The sequence below is a fragment of the Danaus plexippus genome, chromosome 31 (genome assembly GCF_018135715.1).
Source record: "Danaus plexippus chromosome 31, MEX_DaPlex, whole genome shotgun sequence".
Lineage (NCBI taxonomy): Eukaryota > Metazoa > Arthropoda > Insecta > Lepidoptera > Nymphalidae > Danaus > Danaus plexippus.
Genome location: NC_083558.1, coordinates 191791 through 214005, shown reverse-complemented (window position 1 = coordinate 214005; position 22215 = coordinate 191791). Strand labels below are relative to the sequence as shown.

Here is a 22215-nt window from a genome sequence, read left to right as displayed (position 1 = left end):
TATTATTGTTATTTAACTAAATATATTTCGAAGAATTTCTCAGTTTAGAGTATCGATAAAAGTTTTTAATCTAAATAACTTAAAAATGGGCTCGTCATGATTAGTCGGTCAAAGATGTGATACTAAACATTTTAACCTGCTCGTAGTGTACGGATTGATTATAAAATTGAGTTCAATATTTATTAAAAAAAATTAATCACAATAGTCATGCAAATACCGCGAAGATCTCACAGGAGGATCTGAGAATATAAATGCTATATCTTCAGCTCATGCCGGCCTATTAATTTCCTTCTATCCCTCAGGCTGTTATGTTTCATGTATTATAGTAAGTTTCACTGTGACGAAATTACTAATAAATAGAAAAAACAACTTATTAATACCATGATGAAGAACAAAAGTTGAATAAGACATAGTTCAGTAAAGGTACTGAACTGTGATAATAATTAAGACTAAATTAAAACCTTCATATATGCAGATAGTACGTACAAATGCTGTATTCTATATAAGACTTTACTCAAAATGACTCGTGTAATGTCTTAATGTACCTTCTTAACTAATATTCTGCTAAAATTCTGGATAAAATACTATGGATTAGAAATTAAAATTCATTTTCCAAACAAATAATATATTTCACTTATGATAAGAGGTACAAAGTTGTAAAGCTATTTGGAACAAACCTTTTTGGTACAAATTTTTTAATTAATAACAAAAAAATATATATATATATATATAATCTCCGCTTTGGTAAAATTAACTCATTAGGAATAACATAATTTTAGATTTAAACTTAAATTTATAACATAATAAATAAAAGTAAAAGGAAGATAAAATGATATAAGTAGTTTCTAAGATATTTATATATTGTGATAATTCATAGCTGGCAATCCTTGTTGTATGTTACATAACACAGGCTCAGGCTGAGAAATGTCAGGAATAAGGTCGCATACTGGTACATCCTCAGGGTTTTGATGTTCTTCACCAGCATCTTGTGATTGTTCTGAAGATTGTTCAATTTATACATTATAGAGTCATGCTCGTGGCTTGGTTTCTCCTGTATTGGCTCCGACTTCAACATATTGACTGTTGAACACTTCAGTCTGTACTCGTCGGCCTTGCAGCCAATGGTTTTCCATATTTCACTGATCTCTTTGGCCGATATATCAGCACTCGGTATCTGCATCGACACCACCAGAAACCTGTCCTTTTCCACCGAGTTGATTTGGAACCCCGAGTTTACTTGTATTTGAATAGTCTGTGATGCTTTGCTCGTTAAAATACCTGAGCTTGGTTTAACGACATACTTTTCTGGCGCAGTTGTTCTTATTTTAAATGATATAACACTGTCATCCATGTTTGTTATCGTTAATTGAGCACATATCCTGTCATTTTCGACCTTAAATATTAATAACTTACCCGGGTTCAAGCTCAACATTTCACCCAAAGAATGTTGACTATCAAGGGTCGAGGATTTGCTGGTGTTATCAACACTGATCCTATTTTCTGGAAAGAAATTGAATACATACTCGTTTTTGCCGCCCCAACTGACTAATGCCTGTTCCGGAGCCACTAACTCTTTCAGCTTATCTTTATTCACTGTTCTCAGTCTCTCGATGGCTTCGGCGGGTAGGATGCCCTTGACAATCTTAAACCCGGCCGACAGCATCCAGGGCAGTTGGAATATGATGATGTAATTAATAAGATTAGGATAATAATTCTTTAATAACGTAACCATGTACATGATAATCTCTATATCCATGTTGTTGAGACCACAGCCGTCCATATCAAAGAAGAGAGTAATTTTCTTGCCGTCTTCCTCTCTTTCGATTCTCTCCAACCAGTATATGATAATTTTTTTGACTTCGTCTACGTTTTTCTGTCCTTTATGGTACAGTTTCGACTTCATGATGAACAGCAAACAGCTATCGATGTCTCTGCCTTGCGGGAAGAAGATACCTTCTTTCAGGTAATCCAAATTAACGGTGTTCTCGTTGATTTCGTTGGCGTTCATCTTTTTTCTCCAGACCATGATCTCGTAAAGCATTTCAACAGCCTGCTGGACATTATTCCGGGAGTGTTCCAACACCCGGTACAAATATTTATCACTGCTAACTCTACCCAGATCGCGAGCATCGAATTCCCCGGGCGGATCTGGGATACCGTCTTTGATCTTCGCCTCGAATAACGTCCGTATCTCCGCGATTTTCGACATTTCAATTGAATCGATTTTTCATTTTTAATTGTGTTATCAATATTATATATTTCAAAATAAATCGGTTTTGACAAATTTTGACGTTGACAATACTTTAATAAATAAGGCTGCGTTCCATGTAATGTTTTATGTACAAGTGCTACATTGAGCTAGTTAAATTATTCTTTATCTTGTGATAGCGATAACGGCAAGTTATTGATTATATTTATCTAAAATAAAGCTTGGTTTACGTTCATATTCATGAGTTCTATGCTATAATACGCTCTGCCCGCGACATCGGCCGCATGAAACTTCTGATTGACGTCCCCAGAGCAACTATGTTTTTTAAAATAAATTTTACAGCAAATAACCTCATTTAAATTGTCTTTCTAGCCATCCGTAGACTTTACAGGGAATTTGATAATTAAATCCAAAAAATGAGAATATATATAATTAGTGAAAAATATGACAGTTAAGTAAAAAATATTTTATTAGGGGAATAATAACAGTTCGTGAACCGAATTTTATTATTTAATGTCGTAACAAAGATAAATTAACAGCAACTATCGTATGTTATCAGCAACACTGACACACATGGCAAATGATCAAATATATTATAATACTAGCGGTGCCAGCGACTTTGTCCGCTCTGAAAGCGATGTTTCAATTATCCTACAAATTCAAGTAAATAAAATTCCTACAACGAAAATAGGGCAGTAAAAGTCACATCAAAATTGGTCTGGCCTTTGTATATATATATAATCTATTAATTATCCTTACATCTATAGCACATATTTATTATTCAATTTAAATAAATCACCTAACATTCCAACCATTATTACTAATTTGCTCAAATACAACCTTTGCTATAAATACAGCCGATGGATAAAAAAAAAAAACAACAAAAAGGTTTTATTGAAGATATAATAAGTGCGGGGAATAAATAAAATATTTAAATATAAATTAATTTTATTATAATTTACACCTCAGTAAAATGTCAAGCTATATGTCTTTAAATCCTATGTAAACAAGTATTTATTGAGCCATTAATATATGAGAACATTCAATACTGTAGGCCCTACCATGTGTTTGCACTATAAAACTACACACCGATAGTTTTAAGTTTGCATTCGTATACCTAAATAGGAATAATTATCTATGAAAATTGCCAAACACCTTGGTTTGAGTCGGACATCTCAATCTTCAGCTGAAGGTGGAGCAATATCACTAATTATCACCGCCGCTCCCGAAATATAATTTCCATGGACTATTCTTAAAGTCTCGACTCTATGTATTCCGGCTGAAAAAGAATGTGTTTCTTATATACAAAAGCCATTTCACACACACACATATATATATATATATATATATATATATATGTGTGTGTGTTTAAAAAATCTATTCATGAAATATAGTTGAAATTCACACAAACAAACATCAAGATGGTCTCATTCTCCTATCATCAGAATATTACTGGAGTATTCAGACATCTTCATATTATATTGAATGAGTCTCGTAGAATCTTTCTATGTGGAGTGATAAGGTAAGGTAAAGGGGCGAATGCTGATTTACTAATATTTATATGAAAAAAATTGCTTTTTCTATTCCATATTAATAGAAAATTTTGATAAAAAGAAACAAGCAATAAAATATATTTGATATAATTTAAATATACTCACGGAAACAAACCAGAAGGAATTCTTTCTGAACACCATGTTGCCGATGAAACCCATTTTAGACTCGGGCGCTATAGTGTGGAGATGAAGATGTTTTATACTCCTGAACGGAGGCCAGTGGTATCCAAACCTGGCATCCTCCAGCGACAAGTTGTTTTTAGCTAATAGTTCTTTGGCTGTAGCCAACATTTTTTGAACTGCAATTTAGGAATTGTATCTATTGCAAATGTAAGTTATGAAAATTTCTTAAGTACATATACGATTAATGCCCTAGTAGGTTGATTGAAGTTTGATTTGGTAGGGAGAGGAGCTTGGACAGTGGAGGTGAGCCCCGAGTCCCAGGCACTGCTGAAGCTCCTCTCCCTGCAACAGTGGACCCGGCACCCGAATCCATAGAATACCGAGAGGTTTCGTCTTTGTACTGCTGTATATTTGGATAAATTACTCAGATAAGTAAATAATAAAAGTATTTTACGATCATATATATTCTGCCAATATTATACCAAGGAGTTTTCTAGGTCCTACATTGGCAGAGTACATGGAGTTCGTGTATTTACCAAGCTCTTTATCAGCTGATGTGAGACATTTCACGTCGTCTATATGTCGTTTTGGTATCGTTAGTATGTGGTAGTCACTAGCTGGTTTAATGTCCCTGAAGACGCACACCTCCTCATCCTCATACAGGATCTCAGTGTTCTCTAACTTGTTAGCGATATTACAAAATATACATGAAGACTTCTGACCTATAGACGCATTAGCACACATTTTGTTTTCGCTTCCAAAATTCTTCTGAACGCCTTCTGTCAAAATCAATTGAAGCGTAACTTTTTTTATGTTCAAAGATAAACTATTAGCAATTGCTGTAAGGTATACAGCCATTTTAATAACAAAAAATACGTAGTGGTTGATTATTATTCTTAGGTTCAAAGTTCAATTTCATTTATGTTTCGCAAATCACATATAGTTTTTTTATGTAAAATCAATTTAAGAAAAATAAATTTATTTTATTATATAGAATATTGAATGATATTAAAAAATAAATTTTGTGAACTTATATGCAAAAGGTTTTATCAATTTTAAAAATATATACATATAAAACTTAGTAATGTACCGGATACATTATATATCATATATATATATATATATATATATATATATATATATATATATATATCATTACTAACAGATTCTTAAGAACAAAGCATCACATATGTAATTGCAAAGGTGATCGCAGTTTTTTTACTGATGGTAAATAAAAATGAAGGCATAGAATCAAGAAGGTACTTCCTTAGTTGAATTAAAAAGCACAGAACAAAGATATATCTATGACATTTCTTTTATATATAGAGAATTACTTCCCTCACTAATTTAATTTCACTGAAAGAACAGAAACCTCATTATTACCTACATTTGTATAAACAAAAAATAAGACAGCCGACGTTATTGTACTCTAAGTCTAAATCCGTCAAAAAAAAAAACACAAAAAGTCTAGCAGTAAAAAGTTTTTACATAAATCTCCCTAAACGAGAGCACGCGTGTCGAATTAAGAAACTATTAACACAGGCCATGAGTTGTTAATTAGGTGAGAATTATACGCCATGGTTTACTTAAAATAGACATTAAAGTCGGGTCACTCACAAAAATAGCTTTGTTTGAAGTCTTCTCAATTTTACACAAAAAAAAAAACAATATTTACATATTATCTATATTTTTTGACTAGAAAGTTCATTTACTATAGAGACCATCGGAACACTACAGGATAAATTCAAAAAGATATTTTTTTTAATTATCTTATACCTTATTAGACAAAACAAAAAAATCTAGACCTGAAAAATCAATACTTGGAAACGTTTTAAATGAAACTAAGTTTCTCATATGTCTACTAGGTTATATTTTTATTTTATATTTCGGTTCCATTACAGCAACCCTGGCCACGGGCAGACGGGATGAAAGATCGTCTTTGATGTTACAAAACTAACGTTATGTTTATATAAATGTGTATAATCGAAAATCTTAGATAATTTATCATTTGTAAAATAGGTATAATATTTAGTTTTGTCTGTTTTATTAAGTTGGGCCTCTTTAATCGATATCTCATTTTAATGATGTTAAGTAAAGCTATGTGATTAAGACGCGTTAAGTGGCTCCCCTTAGTATAGCGACTCATTATTTTATGGGACAGTAAAATTTATCGACCTCAACCCTCGCCGCGTCACGACCACAATGAAACACATTATAATAAAACCTGAGGCAGGGTTTGCAATTGAGATATTATTTATGACTTTAAACCCTCCAGACCTATCAGGTGACCGATGTAAGTATTTTTTTTTATGCTACAGCTTCAGTCGCACTGTAATCGTGGATTATTCTGTCTCAACAACGTTTTATACGTTGTGCGGATTGTAAGTACCTATGTGTTTTGTAATATCATAATTGAAAATCTATTTTGTTGAGACTATGGATGACAAATGTCAGATATGGATGACAAATAAATAAAGATTATACGAAATGTATTTTTTTCATCGTACATCTTAATATTATTTTATGCAGTCTCTTCTAAAGCATTTCGTGGAAATAGTGGAAATTAAAATTTATCTCAAAATCTAGACCAATTTGATATAAAAATATTACCTTCTGTAAAAATATTCAAATTTTCTCACGAATGAGAAATATTAAAAACCAAAATATCTATGTAACATATATAAAAGCGCTCAAAAAAAAGTTTCTACTATATTTAAATATGAACGAAGTACCGTAAATATAAATAATAATCCTTATTTCATAATAATCATTTCTAAACAAAAATAATACCACAAATTAAATAATTCCATTACGATTATTATCTACATAATCAAATTACCGAACGCCCCTTTGACATTACTAGCGTCAATGGCGTTCGGCTGTTGTCAAAACATTTAGATTACCGAGTCGCGTCAGATTACAGATTATTATTATTCAACTGAGAGATGACTTATATAACACAAGCTTCGATACGCGTCTCCGCCCGCTTTATAGTCTTATAATAGTTAAATCCTTAAAGAAACATTATTTTTATTTGTAGTATATGTAGGTATGTTAATAGATGTTTCTAATGTCCATAATACCCTTAATTATATTGGTAATAAATAAAGTAATATTACACACGTAGTTACACTTTCTTTATTATATCAAAGATGGCAAACGAGCAGACGGCCTACCTGATGAAGGTAGTCACAGTCGCTCATAGACATCCGCTACATGAGGGATGTTGCGGATGCGTTGCCGACCTTGATTGTGGGAGAGCGAGAGGAAAAGGAAGTGGTAGGAAAGGGTGGGAAAGAGAAAGAACAACCGTGTCTCTCACTCATCGGAAAACGCAGTCATTTAAGACTACTTCACGCGATCTTCTGTGAGGGAGGTACTTCCCCGGTCGAGCCGGCCCATGTTCGAGCTGTAGTTACTGACCACCGCTAGGCTCTACCACTTGTATATGGTTATAAGTGAACACGTGTCCGGTCAGTGAACTCTCAGTTATGAATTATGATAACGTCGTCTTGATTCGGAATTATTATTTAGGTATTATATATATGGGAATCATATTTTTAAGATAATCAACTGCAAAATTATTGTAAACTGATAACATTATTTTTGTTTAATATTACAATTTTAAATAAAACTTGCTAACAGATTATAAAACCGTTAAAATGTTAATTAAAAAGACATTTTTATAAACAAGACAAAAAGTTTAAAATCATCTTTTTGATAATAAATAAACGAGAGAAATAAAATTATTGAAATATATATATCTTTCCACAATTCATAAAAAATTAAATTAAATATTTTAAGAAACGAAATTAGAACGGAAATGAAATTAACAAAAAGATCGTATATTGCATAGTGTTGTACACGATTTTTAATATCAAAAATATACAGACTATATATTTTATTTAGAACGATAAAAATAATATACTTAATACAAACGAAGTTTTGTTGTTTTAATAAATGGATAAAGCTGTGTAAACATCAAATAAACTGTCGAGGTTAATTTGCTCAAGGTTTTGTTTTACTGGCGAGGCGCATCTGACTAAATTTAAAATTTTACAATTAATACGCAAATTAGCTTGGACGGTCGAGGTGGGCGTTAAACGCGTTAGATAGATCCTCTCCCTACCCCTCTTAAGGCTTAAACCTATACCTGGGTGGGGAGTCCCAGGCACTGTTAATGAGAACTAAGACTTGCGAGTTTTATTCATTTAAATGAAACTAATATATTTTCGGATATACTACGTTTCGGTTACTTAGCAGCAACGATGATCACGGAGACGAGATGTGTCACATCTAAAATCCGTATAGTAAATCCGAAAATATATTAGTTTCATTTAAACCATTGAAGCTCCTCTCCCTGCATCATGGACCCGGCACCGCACGGCGAATCCAGGGAATGATGGGAGGTCTCATCAACCTTTCGTCAAAAACCCTAATTTTCTATATAATATGATATGACAAATGTCTGAGACGGAGGGATCTTAAAACGACATTATTGAGACATAATCAACGTATTGATTATCAACTATAGAAAATTGATAACTGTTTGATATAAAGTGAGATTAAATAAGACTAATATTTGTCGGATTACATTTTAGATGTGACACGTCTCGTTTCCGTGGTCACGGTTGCTGCAAAGTAACCGAAACGTCGGGAGCATGCAGTATGCAGTAAATAATAAAAAACGCGTATTAATTCGGAAATATTAGTTTTATTTAAATGAATACTAGTGTTAGATCTCATTGTATAGTGAGATGTTTGTGTTTTAATTGAGGAGTAAAAGTGTATTTACATTAAGACCGTTGCAGCCTTTAGGACTATTAGTTCATTATTTACACTCGGTTAATTTTACAATAGAAGCTGTAAAGATCTATTTGTAATAAATAATCATGGAGGATTTTTAGTTTAAATAAAAATCTTGTCCCTCAACTATTATAGTACCTGTTCGTAAATTATTGAACTAACTTTTAAGGTTAACGAGTTTATTGTAAACTAGAATAGAGTTATCCCTTTAGTAACACGTGTGATATATGTCGTATGTCTGTGTTTGCGTTGTTATATCAGAAACTAGCAAACGTATAATAATAGTGTTACGCTATAAACAAAAAATATATGATCAGATAAACTCAGTGTGGCAGTTAAAGATATAAAATTCATTATCAAAATTGTTGGTGAAAATTGATTTTATTTAAATTAAAAGAAATAATATCTAAGGTAGATATATAAAAAAAATAACGTAATAGTATTGACAGGGAACGAAGTAACTAATTGAAATGTGTAGCCAAATGAAACGATCGAGAAACCTTTCTGCACACGTATAATGATGAACTTGAAAACTTAAGGATGGTTCTTATTGATGAATTACTGGCGGAAGTCCTAGTAGTATCTGCCTAGCGACAGGTCCAGACCCGCTCCTAGGCCCAGGCCCGATCTCCGGTAGGGATACCTGTATCTGTTGTAGTACCGGTCATTGTAATAGTTGTCATCGTAGTAGTAGCCGTCATTGTCGTAATTGTCATTGTCATAGCCATAATCATAGTTGGAGCCGCGATACGCGCCAGGTCCGGGGCCTGTGGGAACAAAAATATACAATAATCAATAATTAAATACTCGATATATGAAAAAGATATTATACTCTCCATTTTGATGCTTATTTTTTTGTTTATTTTTTCAATAGAAATACCATCGGTTACTGCAATGTAACCGTGATCACGGACAGAGATGACCTTGAATTACGACCTAAGTCTGGTGCTTTATAAAGTGGGCGCAAATACCTTACTCCTATATGAACATAACAGAGCCCTCTGAATATATAAATTAATATTTTCAATCAAAAAATATCAATCAATTATTTATTTGTATTTTTTTAAACCGAGATACTGTCTTTTATTCCATGTCTCTTTTCAAACTTCCCTCATGTCAGTACTCACCCCACGACAGCGCTGAAACAAATGAAAGTTGTTACTAATCGGTCAGTTTTGTGGTTAATTTAGAACAGAAAGCTCTGTCTCTGATTTAAATATGAGTAAGAGGGCTGAATACTCACTCGGTGCAGCCTTGGCGGCCATCACCAGACACTGAAAACAAAAGTTAACTTATAACACGTGACAGACAAAGAAAAAATATTCAACTAACAAAAATAATACATCCTATATGTAAAGGACGGAATGGGTTAATCTTAATCATTACATCCTGAAAACGTCTAGAGCTAGTCGAAAAACGACGACAGTTCGAGCAGAAACAACATTCTTATATAAGTAATAGATTATTCCCAAACAAACTAATCGTTATGCAAAGATAGAAAAATGGAGAAGCAGAAATTGAGTACGTATTAATAATACAACATTAAAAACATTGAGAATGTTTAGAAGAAGCAGTGAAAATTATACTAAGATATGTTAAAATTCACGAAAATATACCAAGTACATGTACTATGTATGTATGTACGTCACTATTAAAAAGTGTTGATAACATAAAGCGGTTTTAATAAAATCTATTTGAAACACACTCGATTATAAGCTCTGTTGAACTCAAAACGAATAAAAAAAATCAAACAACAAAGAGAGTAGCTGTTAATAATAGCGATTGAGGCATAACTTAGAGTTTTCAAGTTACAAAACCACTCACCCCCAACGCGATCACTGCTAACGCCAGCTTCATGGCTACGGAATACGATCACGCTAAAAAAAAATGTGCATTTATACCGTGTGCTCCACAAGCTGTGTCAATATGGACGATAGTAATTGTTGAAATGATTTATTGATTTATTGTTTAATTGCCTCGCAGACGGCTTTGTGAGGACGTTGGTGAATTTAATTAGTTTTTTATTATTGCGTATTCGAGGTCATAAGGTCGGAGAAAATAAATATTTCGAAGGTTTCTTTGTCAGACTTGAGGTTTAATATAGTCTGTGACTCGTTTTCGGGCTGAGCGCTGAAGGGTGAAGGTTTGTGGATCCTTAAGGAGCTTTTAAGATTATACTTTCTTTTTCCTATGTCTGTATCCCTTTCTTTTATTTCTGTTTCCCACTAATCCACATAGTTCAGAATTAAAAACACAGCTATGTGATCACTGATTATGATTGGTGCATACGGTCAATTTGAGTTACGATGTCACCGCTCTTTTTGTATGAGGATTTGAGTCTCTAAAACATATATATATATATACTTTTTTGTTTTACTTTATGTCTGTGAATTAAAAATCTATGACTGTCTCAGTGTCCATACAAAAAAACGAAGTAAAAATCAAATATGTTTTACTGAATAAAACATATTTATTAGAGGTAAGTTGTGTTGGCTTGGAGGTTAGAGTCCCGCCTCTAGTACATGAGGGCGCTGTTTGGAAACCTGGCAAGTACCAAGGTGAAATTTTCGAGCCACGTGTACTTTGTAAGACGATTTATACACCACTGCCAGGTTGTGAAGGTAAACATCGCGAGGAAACCTGGACTTACTATTACAAATTATATGTTTCAAATCGCAAACCCTTTGAGCAAGCGTGATGATAAATTTTCCTTATAAAAATGTGACAACCTGTGACAAGGATGGGGAGGAGGGGTTCAAAAGTCATAAAAGCCGTATAGTAAACATCGTGACAGCAAAAGACTGCTCGTGTGACTCCATACACGGACTGCTCCAATCCCTTGCTGTACACGCGAGACGATTCTCATTTTGTCTATACTTTAATAACTTAGTGAATACTTTGAGGAATTAACTAGTAATATATCAGCCAGTCACTTCCAGGAAAACTACGACAATACTATATGTGTATTATAATAAGAATTACATATTAAAACTTATCACCTATACCTAAGACTACACGACTGCCCCGATGTTAGGATAGCAATCCCATTCCATAGCTTGTGTGGTATCAGGAACCTTCTGGTTCACACGGCCATGTTTGTTCCGCGGGTAACCAGACCGACAGACAAAAATTTCAAAAATTGTTTTTTTCGTTTCTATGACTCTTCTTTAATGGCGTATCAATTTTTTGGAAAAATATTTAATGTACAGACACTTTTTACTGTCTTATTATATGTATAGATAATAGTGTAAATTAATGTTAATAATGTTTCTGTACAGTAATTTAAATGTCCAAATACTTGACAATTGGTTTTATAATTTATAATTAGAGCCTTAGCATGTTTTACGTAAAGTTTAGTGTTTTATTATTTAATTGAGACTGATGAGGGAAACTAGCGCCCTCTGTAACGTATTTATATTGCAACCTACCCTCATTTATTTTATTCTCGAATATTATAAATTGTGTGTAAGTGCTGGACTGGGGATGTAACGAGTTGTGGAGCAAATATGTGGAAGTATCGTCTAAAATTATTTCTAACATTGCCTAAATGACTGTTAATGAATTTTATTTTTGTTTGTATTCAGGCGGATTCGAACCTGCAATCACTGTTACATATCGTTCCAGCCGCATCACTAACTAAACTATCGTGTCCTGACTACAATCCGGGAGTTACTCTATATACAACCATCATACCGCGACTTTGGCGACATCTGTTGGATTCCTAAAGGAAATCCTTATCAATGTTTTCTTAATTTACAGTACAGATAAATTATTTAATCGATCTTTATTTTGAATTATGTTTTATAAGGTCTTATATGGAATTGGTTTTCTTAATGTTGTATAGATATTTTTTTCTTTTTATAAAAATTCCTTACCATTAGTTTACTAGAAAAGAAAAACAGTGACGGGTTTTCGTATTTTTTCCTTTATTTTGTTATAAATACAGATATATCAATATTATTAATATCTTTCTTAGCAATTTTATTTTAAATTAAATAACTTTTCTCTGATTCCTTATTGCTTATATAATGTAGAGAATAGAGGATTCTTCTGCAAATTTAAATCCATACATTTATAACGAAATTCTTGTTTTACAAAGAAACTTTGAAAATATTAAAACAATAGATTTTATATCAAATCTGTTATAATGAAAATATAAAATTATTAACGGAGGTAGTGAAATGTAATGTTTATTGAAATACAAAATAAATGAGAAAACAAAAATTACTATACGGAATAAGACGTCTGTGTATATTGCTTAGGACACAATCTCCCGTGATAGTGTTCATGGTCTACTTCCATCTCCTCATCATATCATCACTAGAAGACCACTCCTACTCCGAGACCAACTCCTGCTACAATATCACCATATCCGTCATAAGGACGGTACGGTCTACGTCTGTGTCTTCGTTCACTATCATTGGGCCACTCGTCATCGTCTTCATCATCGTCACGGTCATCATCTTCATCATCATCATCATCATCGTCATAGTTCTCAGGTTTATCCTTGTCAGGTTTATCTTTATCGGTTTTATCTTCGTCTGGTTTATCTTCATCGGGTTTATCCTTGTCTGGTTTATCTTCATCGGGTTTATCTTCGTCCGGTTTATTCTTGTCTGGTTTATCTTTATCGGGTTTATCCTTCTCTGGTTTATCCTTGTCAGGTTTATCTTTATCGGTTTTATCTTCGTCTGGTTTATCTTCATCGGGTTTATCCTTGTCTGGTTTATCTTCATCGGGTTTATCTTCGTCCGGTTTATTCTTGTCTGGTTTATCTTTATCGGGTTTATCCTTCTCTGGTTTATCTTTATCGGGTTTATCCTTGTCTGGTTTATCTTCGTCTGGTTTATCTTTATCGGGTTTATCTTCGTCCGGTTTATCCTTGTCTGGTTTATCTTTATCGGGTTTATCCTTGTCTGGTTTATCTTCATCGGGTTTATCTTCGTCCGGTTTATCCTTCTCTGGTTTATCTTTATCGGGTTTATCCTTGTCTGGTTTATCTTTATCGGGTTTATCCTTGTTTGGTTTATCTTTATCGGGTTTATTCTTGTCTGGTTTATCTTCATCGGGTTTATCTTCGTCTGGTTTATCTTCATCGGGTTTATCTTCGTCCGGTTTATCCTTGTCTGGTTTATCTTTATCGGGTTTATCCTTGTCTGGTTTATCTTTATCGGGTTTATCCTTGTCTGGTTTATCTTTATCGGGTTTATCCTTGTCTGGTTTATCTTTATCGGGTTTATCCTTGTTTGGTTTATCTTTATCGGGTTTATCCTTGTCAGGTTTATCTTTATCGGGTTTATCTTCGTCCGGTTTATCCTTGTCTGGTTTATCTTTATCGGGTTTATCTTCGTCTGGTTTATCTTCATCGGGTTTATCTTCGTCCGGTTTATCCTTGTCTGGTTTATCTTTATCGGGTTTATCCTTGTCAGATTTATCTTCATCGGGTTTATCTTCGTCCGGTTTATCCTTGTCTGGTTTATCTTTATCGGGTTTATCCTTGTTTGGTTTATCTTTATCTGGTTTATTCTTGTCAGGTTTATCTTTATCGGGTTTATTCTTGTCAGGTTTATCTTTATCGGGTTTATCTTCGACCGGTTTATCCTTGTCTGGTTTATCTTTATCGGGTTTATCTTCATCGGGTTTATCTTCGTCCGGTTTATCCTTGTCTGGTTTATCTTTATCGGGTTTATCCTTGTCTGGTTTATCTTTATCGGGTTTATCCTTGTCTGGTTTATCTTTATCGGGTTTATCCTTGTTTGGTTTATCTTTATCGGGTTTATCCTTGTCAGGTTTATCTTTATCGGGTTTATCTTCGTCCGGTTTATCCTTGTCAGGTTTATCTTTATCGGGTTTATCTTCGTCCGGTTTATCCTTGTCAGGTTTATCTTTATCGGGTTTATCCTTGTCAGGTTTATCTTTATCGGGTTTATCCTTGTCAGGTTTATCTTTATCGGGTTTATCCTTGTCAGATTTATCTTTATCGGGTTTATCCTTGTCAGGTTTATCTTTATCGGGTTTATCTTCGTCTGGTTTGTCTTTATCTGGTTTATCCTTCTCAGGTGGCTTAATACAATCCGTTAAGTGACCTATAAATATAAAAAAAATATTTAAATAAGAAGTGTTCTGTTTAATTTATTCCATACTCCTGTTGTTAATTTCATGAAAGTTACTTACACGGTATCTTTTCGGGTAGTATGGCTGAAAAAAAAATGTATATTAGTAATATTACTGTATATTTTATTTATTATATTATTATATATTATTAACACTTACTCGGTGATGCGTGTGCCAGCGTCACCGCGCACTGGAAGGGAATGTACAAAAGTCTTTAGTTAGTTACTATAGTTTAAATCCTTTATTAAATCAACAAAGTGACCCATTATTTTATTATCTGTATATATTATATGTTAATTTTATTTATGTGTGTGATTATATTTGAGACATATTTTCTATCCCAATTTTTTTTAAGTTTCAATATTTTGTAATAAATATTATAATATTTTTAAGAAAAAAATTATAATTAGTTTTTAGTGGTGTCATAGTAAAAAGTACATAAATTTAATATTTTTTTAATTTTAGAGGAATTTCACGATAATTTGATATTATTTTATATTCTATCTAAATCAAACAAATATTATCTATATGTACATATTGGACTGTGTATGCTTCAATAACTCTAAATGTCCTGCACTGATTAAGCTGAAATTTTGACACGAGATACAACAGGCTTCCAGGATTTTTTCATCTATCGTTCACCATACTGACATACGCCTAAGTACGCCATCTGACGGCAGCGTGGGGAACACTCACAATATTAGGTTACGAGAACCGCGGACTTTTCGTGTTGCTGGATAAGGTTTGTTACTGGACCGACGCTGAACCCAAAAATGTGATTAATTTTTTTTTTATCTGTCTGTCTCTCTGTATGTTCCGGCATCACGCAAAAACTTACGATGAAACTTGTGTAAGGTTATGTTTATGAAATAATGAAATCCGAGGGAAAATGAATGTCAACAATTTATAATTTATATTTAAAATAATATTATTGTCATCAAAACTTATTTGTAGGACCATCCAAACATCGTAAATAACTAATTCCTTTTGTTTATAAAAAGAGAATTATTGTAAACTAGTCTCTGGCAACATGATCGGAGGAAAAAAAAAGAAAAAAAATGTCAGAAAAAGATGGACACGCGTGAAAAAGAATTGTAACAAATCGAGATTGTAACCTTTGTTGTGTTGGGTTTCATCTGTACCTCATACTGAGAGCCTCTTTACTACACTCGTTATAATTATTCTCTGATATCCTGGGCACCACATTGGGTACTTTTATCCCGGATATACAATAAAAAACAAATTTAATCTTGCTGTGCAATCCCCAGACCGGATTGCTGTAACAACCGCAAATATTAAGTTTGTCGCAAGTAACGTCACCCCCAGAGGAAGTCACTAAGGGGTAGTGCACACAGCTGACATACTATAATATAAGGGAGACCATTTCATTTTTGACATGTTTCTTACACAGTCACGTAATCTACAGACCATGGAAAGGACGATAACCAAGTCAGAAAGCCAAATTCTGACGAGTCATTATTCCACGCGGACGAAGTCGCGGGCGAGAGCTAGTTACGTTATAAATATTACACAATAGTAAACTAAATATCATTTTCAAATATGTAATTGGTAATATATCACCACTCACCCCGAACATCACAACCGCTATAGCCACTTTCATATTAGCCGATGAGCTCATTAAGACTGCAGCTTTGACTGTATTTATATAGAACTAGTAAATAAATAACGTATTGTGCCGTACATACCTTATTGACATACATCAGTTCACTCACCGTTCATTATAAATAAATGCTATTCAGTTATTTTTATTTGTAAAGCACATAAAGGCATTCAAAGCTATTTATCACCAGTGACGTAATGCACCTTTTGATAAACTAATTTTTCTGAGTAATCCACGTTCTGCGACGTTTGTGAAGACTTTTGTTAAGAGGTTATATTTTTTTTATTTATTTCAAAGGCTGCAAACGAGCAGACGGTCTACTTGATGGAAGGTAGTCACTGTCGCCTATGGACATCTACAACATGAGGGATGTTGCGGATGCGTTGACGAGCTTGGTTGGGGAAGAGGGAGAGGAAAGGGTTTGAAAAGGGAAAGAGCAACCGTCTCTCTCACTCATCGGACGAAACGCAGCCCTTAATGACTACTTCACGCCGACCTTCTGTGAGAGGGTGGTACTTTCCTGGTCGAGCCAGCTCATGTTCGAGCTGTAGTTACTGACCACAGCTAGGTCTTTCCATCGCACTGCTGCTGTATATGGGCGTACACCTGCTTCCTGTCTTGTCTGGTTGATTTATTCTGAATCAACCAAGATAAACTGCAGCTGTTCCAATCCCCAGGTGTTCAGGCCTGTGGGTGAGAGTTCCTTTTCATGATCATCATTCGTTACCAATCGTCAGTCAAGCTATAATGTCTCTTTCTCTGTTCCTTCTACAGCCCTCAACGGCTCCTTAATAAAACATATTCTTTCCACGTCTTATTACGTTTCACGTTTTTCAATTTATTGAGGCATCGATTATCTAATGGTAAGCGTTGCTAAATATTCTTAAAGTTTGATTGGGGGGTTCATAGCAATGAAATTAAATCCGAGAGTCAAAGATGGCGGCTAAGTTAGATTTTTAAATAATTTTGTTTACGATTAAGAATAAATGATCTGAATTGATTGCTTTGATAGTTTCATTGAACGTATGTATAGCTAAGAACAATTTTGTTGTTTTTATTTTTATAGTAGAATTCATTTATATAGAAAAAATTATCACGTTTTTTTATGAAGCAAAATATTAGCGTTTAAGATGCCTTAAGGTTGCAACATTAAGTAAATTTGCATAAGACAATATAGATTAAAAAAATTCATTGACACCAGCTAGACCTGAAGCTGAACCCGAGAATCAAGCCTGGCTTGTATTTCTCTAATAATCTAACCACCTTTACTATAGAGTATAGACGAAGTTAGATAAGTAAATATAAATAATATACAAAAAGACAAAATATCTTGTTTGATATTCGTTTATTTGTTCTGGACATCAATTTTTTATTTTGTAAAGTTTTCATATTAGGTGTTGCTAAAACGTGTCCAGGCCAAGCGTCAAAGGATCCGTATCGGAAGCTAGCGTGCGTCATAATCAAATAAAATCCCATACTCCTTACGTTTTTTCTTTATTGCCACAACGCGATGAGACCGAATATTCGGTCACGATACTAATTTCGCTATTTGGTCTTTCTTTGGTGGCCATAACGTCATTAAAACCACAGCACTGACTACAGTGACCACATCTCGTTGGGAGCTATTTTTCCGCTCACTGAGCGTTTTCGCTTTTTGAGCGTCACATAGATATGTGTATATATTTCCTATAGTAACGATATCATCTTAACTGAAGATCTGCATATAGTTTCTGTTAGACTAAAAAGTTTTCTGATCGTACCTTAACACAAGTTTGAATTGTCATACAATAAACGCAGCGTATCAAAACTGCAAAAGTTTTGATACATTCAGCTTCGTTGATACTGTCATTTCCGACGTTTTGTGGACGAAAAACTATTAACGCGCCGTACGTAGTGTATAGATCTATATATTCTTTTCCAAGTCAGTCCTATAAATGTTTTTCGTATTCCTAAAGGTATTGTATCAACTCCTGGAAAAGTTGTGAGGAGTTGATGATGAAAAGGAGAAACCTTCTAGCGGAAGTGACAGACAAAAACTACAAATCAATCATTAATTTATTTTGCGTGTGCTGAATAAATAATAGTTGCTCTTTCAAGCAAAACATACTGGACTCATTTTGATGGGACCTTATAGTTGTACCAACCTCAGATGTGAGAAAGTCTTACGCTATATTTTATCCCAGAATTCCCTGTCTTGTGTCTATAGAATAACATAGATTTGGATGTCGCTGACAGTTTAAACGTATTGTATTTAGTAAATTAAAAAAAAACATCATTTTTAATGATTATAGATTTTTATCAAAACAGCAGGTATTAATTAATAAGAGCAACATTTAAAAATATATATATTTTTTAACCCCGAATCGTTCAACTAAACATTTCGGTTAACTCTAAAGTTATAAAATACTGCTTTGTCTTACGCAATATAACCGACATCAGGGAGACGAGGTACTTGTTCTCATTTCTGCTTGTATATATATTTTCACTTTGTATTGTTTATACTAATTATCGTTAATTATCGTATTATTATAGATTATTTATATTTATGCATTTTGGTAACAAACAGACAAATATTTATATCACGCTGTAATGATGCTTGGTATAGCTGCAGACAGATCTGAAGCTAGCGAGTGCTGCAGCAGGTGATAGGGAAGTGACTGAACGTTGAGAAGCAGGCGTTAAGCTCTTCATCATCAAGAGTCTACACAAATCAGAATAATAATAGTATGGTTACTGGATTTCTATGTAAATTTAATATCATCTGACTAAAACGATGATGATGGAAATGGTATTTTACTAACAAAGACAGACATACAGCTTTATAACTTGATAATATATAATTCGGACATTTTCTTACAGACAAAAAGAAGACAACACAAAATTTATGCATTAATATATTCATTATAAAATTTACATTAAAAAATAAGTAATAAAAAAAAAAGTTGTAAAGTGAAAAACGAGATGGAAATACAAGGATATTTCCATCACCTCATCATCTCATCGTCACTAGAAGACCACTCCTACTCCGAGACCAACCCCTGATATAATATCGCCGTGCCCGTCGTGCTGGTGATGACAGTGTTTGCACTTCTTCCGTTTATGTCTCGGTTTTACATCATCGCTGTCATCGCTGTCATCATTGTCATCATTCTCATCGTTCCCATCATTATCATCGTCATCATCCTTTGGTCTCCTTTTGTGATGTTTATGCTTCTTATGTTTGTGTCTATGCGGTTCATCATCAGGGTTATCTTGATCCGGTTCACTCACTGGATGTTTCCCACATTCGGCTGAAACATTATTTACAAAAATACGAACAGTTAAATGGGGATAACTTTAAGATTATTTGCAAAATGATATAAAAGAAAGAAGAATATAAACTTATAGAATAAATAGCAGAAGAATTTGTCGCAGAGGAATTGTATAGCATACTATACTTATGTTACAATAATTTTTATGTAAAACTCACTCGGCAAGGACCCCGGCCATATAGCTGTGAAAAAATGTTGTTATAAGAAAATATATTTGAAACGTGACCTTATCTCATGTGATACTCACTGGGAGTTGCCTTCGCCAGCACCATCAGGCACTGGAAATATAACGACGAGGATTATACAAAGATATTCAAAATATATAAAAACATTCGTAACTATTGTTTATGTTTGATATATTTATATATATGGTCACATAACCCAACGCACTACTGACAGAAGCTAGGACTGCAACCTACTCCTTAAAATATCGTTTCGTTGTAAGACCACTTTATTAAGTTTTGTAAGATCATTGATAACGACAAAACGAAATGTTTAAAACAATGTCGAGCTTATGCTTGAACAAAGTATTTACACGAGCGGGACTCGAACCTACGGCTTCAGGTACATCGCGGACCGGTCGTTTGCAATACACCTAACTCAATCAAGACTTACCCCCAAAACCGCGACAGCCAGCGCCGCCTTCATAATTATCGAGCAAGTGCATTTAATCATAAACAACTGCACTATTTATATCGTTTGTAACAATAAAAATGTTTTTCAAATGTAATTTATACGTACCTAGTTCGTTGACTCCTCCTGAGCACTCCTACAGCGACGTGACGTGCTCATTGCGACAGATGTTCATTGTAAAAATAATATTTAAATATTCGTTGGTTTTTATCAAGAGAACATGATGAAGAACATCAGATTGTGTGAAGTTTGATCACTTCCAGATATAACCTGGAACCTGGCAGGAGTAAGCCTGCGTACGACCTGCATTCAATGAACAAAGCTATTGATAGATTCTCCAGATGAAAGCTCTTTTAAAGTGTTGAAATTAATTTATTATGAGAATATTGCCTTGCTTTAATCTTTACCTTATCTTTATCTTTTTACCCGGGTACCTGGTATACTTCCTTAGGACCAACTCTTCAAAATAGCTAGTCGAAATATACAGCGGTCGAGGAAGACCAAACTCCAGTCCAGGACCTGGACTGATGATGAACAAGGAATACATTTTTTCTGTCTCATTTACAACTTATTGTTAGATTAATCATTTTTATATTAAGTAATAGTTAACTTCCTAAGTTTGCGGACCCCCTAAAGTATATATTTTGTCTATATTCAGTCCTAAACATACAACCCCATACATATGTTATATTACTGACAAACTTTATAGTAGATTGATATTTTATTTATTTATTCTTTATAATCAAAAACTCGAAAGAAATAAGTTTGGAGTCAGTTATCATTAGGAATCGTGATTACAAACCGAACACTTTATTAAAACAGTTTCAGGCAAGTTTTTCTTTCTAAAATATGTAGTCAGGCAAACTCTGCCCGTGTAAAGAAAATATTTTTTTGTTGTTTCTATTATTATAGCCGTTCGCAATACACTGACTGATTTGTTCGTCTATCGCATGTTGCATTACATAGGTATAGATATGGTGAAAGGCTTCGCCGGTGACTGTCATCAGCTCGTCATTAAATAATTATGTTAATTAATTGAAGTTAATACCCCGTCTTATAATAATCTACTCTCTCATTATCATTCCTATTATCTGGCTATTTTTATGAGCAAAAATAAACAAATTTATTTTTATTAACGGATAACTTGCGGTTAAACGTCTACAGTCTGCGATCGGTAGTCACGTTTTCAGGGCGACCAAACGGCTTACCATCCGTTTGAGCGAATGACTCGAGACATTATGTTAGTAATCATTACTTATAATGATGTTAATTGTGATATACTTGATAATTCTCAGCTTAACGTTATTTATATTCTGATATTTATTGGATATTCTTATGACTACACTAGCTACCAGTCCCGGCTTCGCACCCGTATAATATAAACCTACATAAGTATTCGTAAATTAATTTAAAAACTAATTTACGAATACTTATGTAGGCTTGAAATCGAAGTAGTTTATTTTGATAAGACTTAATACCGTATTTATGTAAATAGCCTCCAAATAAACGCTTTAGGAATGCCAATTTTGAAAAGTTGTAAAATGGATATAGTATGTTGTCTTTAAGGTATAGACATATGCCACCGCAGACTCCGGTAGACCCACATAAAATACACAATTCCAGTATTTATTAGGCATAAGACTTTAGGCAGCGTTTTCGTTACAAGCTCTCAGGCGGCTCATGTTTTCCCGATATCTTTAACAAATGTCGTCAATGTACACACAAGTAAATACAAAAACTTAACAAATTACATACTAAAACCTCGAGAATCACGCTATCGAGTGGTGATAACTGTTTGATAATCGGTGCACTAGTTTTTCCGTTCATTGCGAACACACAGACAGA

The 22215-nt window shown here is 33.7% G+C and overlaps 4 protein-coding genes across 4 annotated transcripts; all 4 read right to left on the bottom strand.

Moving 5' to 3' along the window:
- Window positions 1-608: 608 nt before the first annotated feature.
- LOC116778493 (motile sperm domain-containing protein 2-like) lies at window positions 609-2344 on the bottom strand. The gene has a single exon (XM_032672512.2). The coding sequence runs from the start codon at window positions 2207-2209 to the stop codon at window positions 872-874; it is 1338 nt and encodes a 445-aa protein (XP_032528403.2). The 5' UTR covers window positions 2210-2344; the 3' UTR covers window positions 609-871.
- Window positions 2345-3145: 801 nt separating this feature from the next.
- LOC116778513 (adenosine 5'-monophosphoramidase HINT3-like) lies at window positions 3146-4746 on the bottom strand. The gene is made up of 3 exons (XM_032672538.2): window positions 4422-4746; window positions 3868-4061; window positions 3146-3488 (listed from the first exon to the last, which is right to left on the bottom strand). The coding sequence occupies exons 1-3, from the start codon at window positions 4741-4743 to the stop codon at window positions 3462-3464; spliced, it is 543 nt and encodes a 180-aa protein (XP_032528429.2). The 5' UTR covers window positions 4744-4746; the 3' UTR covers window positions 3146-3461.
- Window positions 4747-12963: 8217 nt separating this feature from the next.
- LOC133319858 (protein starmaker-like) lies at window positions 12964-16426 on the bottom strand. The gene is made up of 4 exons (XM_061525729.1): window positions 16394-16426; window positions 14965-14995; window positions 14866-14889; window positions 12964-14777 (listed from the first exon to the last, which is right to left on the bottom strand). Exons 1-4 carry the CDS (start codon window positions 16424-16426, stop codon window positions 13012-13014), a joined length of 1854 nt encoding a protein of 617 aa, XP_061381713.1. The 3' UTR covers window positions 12964-13011.
- A 2924-nt stretch (window positions 16427-19350) lies between these two features.
- On the bottom strand, window positions 19351-20409 carry LOC116778497 (sarcoplasmic reticulum histidine-rich calcium-binding protein-like). Its single transcript, XM_032672516.2, has 4 exons — window positions 20353-20409; window positions 19985-20015; window positions 19896-19919; window positions 19351-19716 (listed from the first exon to the last, which is right to left on the bottom strand). Exons 1-4 carry the CDS (start codon window positions 20383-20385, stop codon window positions 19433-19435), a joined length of 372 nt encoding a protein of 123 aa, XP_032528407.2. The 5' UTR covers window positions 20386-20409; the 3' UTR covers window positions 19351-19432.
- Between the last annotated feature and the right edge of the window lie 1806 nt (window positions 20410-22215).

What these genes read in the sequence shown, in the direction of transcription:
- LOC116778513 (XM_032672538.2), bottom strand. Translation starts at nt 4,743, where the DNA reads ATGGCTGTATACCTTACAGCAATTGCTAATAGTTTATCTTTGAACATA. An exon ending in ATCAGCTGATAAAGAGCTTG is followed by an intron (nt 4,062 to 4,421) that starts GTAAATACACGA and finishes CCTAAATTGCAG; the next exon opens with TTCAAAAAATGTTGGCTACA. An exon ending in ATTCCTTCTGGTTTGTTTCC is followed by an intron (nt 3,489 to 3,867) that starts GTGAGTATATTT and finishes ATTCTTTTTCAG; the next exon opens with CCGGAATACATAGAGTCGAG.
- LOC116778493 (XM_032672512.2), bottom strand. Translation starts at nt 2,209, where the DNA reads ATGTCGAAAATCGCGGAGATACGGACGTTATTCGAGGCGAAGATCAAA.
- LOC133319858 (XM_061525729.1), bottom strand. Translation starts at nt 16,426, where the DNA reads ATGAAAGTGGCTATAGCGGTTGTGATGTTCGGG. An exon ending in GCTGGCACACGCATCACCGA is followed by an intron (nt 14,890 to 14,964) that starts GTAAGTGTTAAT and finishes TTTTTTTTTCAG; the next exon opens with CCATACTACCCGAAAAGATA. An exon ending in ACTACCCGAAAAGATACCGT is followed by an intron (nt 14,778 to 14,865) that starts GTAAGTAACTTT and finishes TTATATTTATAG; the next exon opens with GTCACTTAACGGATTGTATT.
- LOC116778497 (XM_032672516.2), bottom strand. Translation starts at nt 20,385, where the DNA reads ATGAAGGCGGCGCTGGCTGTCGCGGTTTTGGGG. An exon ending in TGGCTGTCGCGGTTTTGGGG is followed by an intron (nt 20,016 to 20,352) that starts GTAAGTCTTGAT and finishes TTATATTTCCAG; the next exon opens with TGCCTGATGGTGCTGGCGAA. An exon ending in GCTGGCGAAGGCAACTCCCA is followed by an intron (nt 19,920 to 19,984) that starts GTGAGTATCACA and finishes ATTTTTTCACAG; the next exon opens with CTATATGGCCGGGGTCCTTG.